The sequence below is a fragment of the Dipodomys spectabilis genome, unplaced genomic scaffold (assembly GCF_019054845.1).
Source record: "Dipodomys spectabilis isolate Male_0828 unplaced genomic scaffold, ASM1905484v1 ptg000024l, whole genome shotgun sequence".
Classification (NCBI taxonomy): Eukaryota; Metazoa; Chordata; class Mammalia; order Rodentia; family Heteromyidae; genus Dipodomys; species Dipodomys spectabilis.
This window is the reverse complement of record NW_024870701.1, coordinates 24,702,501-24,705,146: the sequence shown is the minus strand read 5'-3', so window position 1 is coordinate 24,705,146 and position 2,646 is coordinate 24,702,501. Positions and strand designations below refer to the sequence as shown.

At 69.7% G+C, this 2,646-nt stretch overlaps 1 protein-coding gene across 1 annotated transcript in view; it reads left to right on the top strand.

Moving 5' to 3' along the window:
* Positions 1-267: 267 nt before the first annotated feature.
* Skor2 (SKI family transcriptional corepressor 2) overlaps positions 268-2,646 on the top strand; it is a 29,323-nt gene continuing 26,944 nt past the window's right edge. The window contains exon 1 of the mRNA XM_042675317.1: positions 268-2,646. This exon is cut by the window's right edge and continues 216 nt beyond it. Within this exon, the coding sequence (XP_042531251.1) occupies positions 268-2,646 (2,379 nt within the window).

The following is a 2,646-nucleotide window of genomic DNA, read 5'->3' as shown; positions in this document are numbered from 1 at the left end:
TAGGACTGAAGGCAATTTGCTACCTCCAAATCGCTGCACTTTGTAAAGGAAGATCGTGAAAATGAAAGGAAGTAGCTCTCGCGTCTGAAACTTGACCACTTGCCTAGTACCGTGTCTTAAAGCAAAGAAGTGATTGTAATTCTTCACTTAGCAACTCATCCCACCCCTGTTTTAGAATGGAAAGGCTCAAGTCAATGCTTTCTCCTTTCCCTTCCAGTCTCCAAGGCAGACCCGGAGGGCTCGGCCTGGGGTTCCGCGGCGGAGGAGATGGCTTCCAGTCCGCTGCCGGGGCCCAATGACATCCTGCTGGCTTCGCCTTCGAGCGCTTTCCAGCCCGACGCGCTGAACCAGCCGCGGCCAGGCCACGCCAATCTCAAACCCAACCAGGTGGGCCAGGTGATCCTCTACGGCATTCCCATCGTGTCGCTGGTGATCGATGGGCAGGAGCGCCTGTGCCTGGCACAGATCTCCAACACGCTCCTCAAGAACTTCAGCTATAACGAGATCCACAACCGCCGCGTGGCGCTGGGCATCACGTGCGTCCAGTGCACGCCTGTGCAGCTGGAGATCCTGCGGCGCGCGGGGGCCATGCCCATCTCCTCACGCCGCTGCGGCATGATCACCAAGCGCGAGGCCGAGCGTCTGTGCAAATCGTTCTTAGGCGAAAACCGGCCGCCGAAGCTGCCCGACAACTTCGCCTTCGACGTGTCGCACGAATGCGCGTGGGGCTGCCGCGGCAGCTTCATCCCCGCGCGCTACAACAGCTCCCGCGCCAAATGCATCAAATGTAGCTACTGCAACATGTACTTCTCGCCCAACAAGTTTATTTTCCACTCCCACCGCACGCCCGACGCCAAGTACACGCAGCCAGATGCCGCCAACTTCAATTCCTGGCGCCGACATCTCAAGCTCACCGACAAGAGCCCTCAGGACGAGCTGGTCTTCGCCTGGGAGGACGTGAAGGCCATGTTCAACGGCGGGAGCCGCAAGCGCGCGCTGCCCCAGCCGGGCCCGCACCCCGCCTGTCACCCGCTCAGCTCCGTCAAGGCCGCGGCCGTGGCCGCCGCAGCGGCGGTGGCGGGAGGCGGGGGTCTGCTCGGCCCGCACCTGCTCGGCGCGCCGCCGCCACCCCCGCCGCCGCCGCCTCTGGCCGAGCTGGCGGGAGCCCCGCACGCCCATCACAAGAGGCCGCGCTTCGACGACGACGAGGACTCCCTCCAGGAGGCGGCCGTCGTGGCGGCAGCCAGCCTCTCGGCGGCCGCCGCCAGCCTCTCGGTGGCCGCGGCCTCGGGAGGCGCCGGGGCGGGCGGGGGCGGCGCCGGGGGCGGCTGTGTGACCGCTGTCGGCGTGGGCGCCGGCGCGGGGTCAGGCGCAGCAGCCGGCGCCAAAGGCCCGCGCAGCTACCCGGTCATCCCGGTGCCCAGCAAGGGCTCCTTTGGCGGTGTCCTGCAGAAGTTCCCGGGCTGCGGGGGCCTTTTCCCGCACCCTTACACCTTCCCGGCCGCCGCCGCCGCCTTTGGCTTGTGCCACAAGAAGGAGGACTCGGGCGCAGCCGCCGAGGCCCTGGGGGGAGCCGGCGCCGGGAGCGCAGGTGCAGCGCCCAAGGCCGGGCTGTCGGGTCTCTTCTGGCCCGCAGGCCGCAAGGACGCCTTCTACCCGCCCTTCTGCATGTTCTGGCCGCCGCGGACCCCCGGTGGGCTTCCTGTGCCCACCTACCTGCAGCCCCCGCCGCAACCTCCCTCTGCGCTCGGCTGCGCCCTTGGTGACAGCCCGGCCCTGCTGCGCCAGGCTTTCCTGGACCTGGCGGAGCCTGGCAGTGCGGGCGGGAGCGCGGATGCCGCGCCCCCTCCGGGTCAGCCCCCTCCGGTCGTGGCCAACGGCCCCGGCTCCGGCCCGCCGCCGCCGGCGGGGGGCGCCGGCGCTCGCGACCCGCTCTTCGAGTCGCCCCCGGGCGGCAGCGGGGGGGACTGCAGCGCGGGATCCACGCCGCCCGCAGACCCCGCGGCGACGTCCGGGGCGGGCGCCGCGTCCTCCGGGGCCGGCCCGGCGAGCGCCCGCGTGCCGGCTCCGCACCCCGCACACCTCCTGGAGGGGCGTAAGGCGGGAGGCGGCGGCTACCACCATTCGAGCGCTTTCCGGCCGGTGGGCGGCAAGGACGACGCGGAGAGTCTGGCCAAGCTGCACTCGGCCCAAGCGCACCACCACCATCACCACCACCACCAACCACACCATCACCACCACCACCACCATCCCCCGCAGCCACCGTCGCCGCTGCTGCTGCTGCCCCCGCAGCCCGACGAGCCAGCTTCTGAGCGCCACCACCCAGCGCCCCCGCCGCCGCCGCCTCCCCCGCCGCCGCCGCTGGCCCCGCAGCAGCCGCACCACCGAGGCCTTCTGTCCCCGGGGGGCACCAGCTGCAGCTACCCCAGCGAGGACAGCTCCGGAGACGAGGACGACGAGGAAGAAGAGCAGGAAGTGGACGTGGAGGGCCACAAGCCCCCCGAGGGCGAAGAAGAGGAAGAGGAAGGTCGAGACCCTGACGACGAGGAGGAGGAAGACGAGGAGACCAGAGTGCTGCTAGGAGACCCCTTAGTTGCGGGTGGCCGCTTCCTCCAGGGCCGAGGGCTGTCGGAGAAGGGGAGCAGG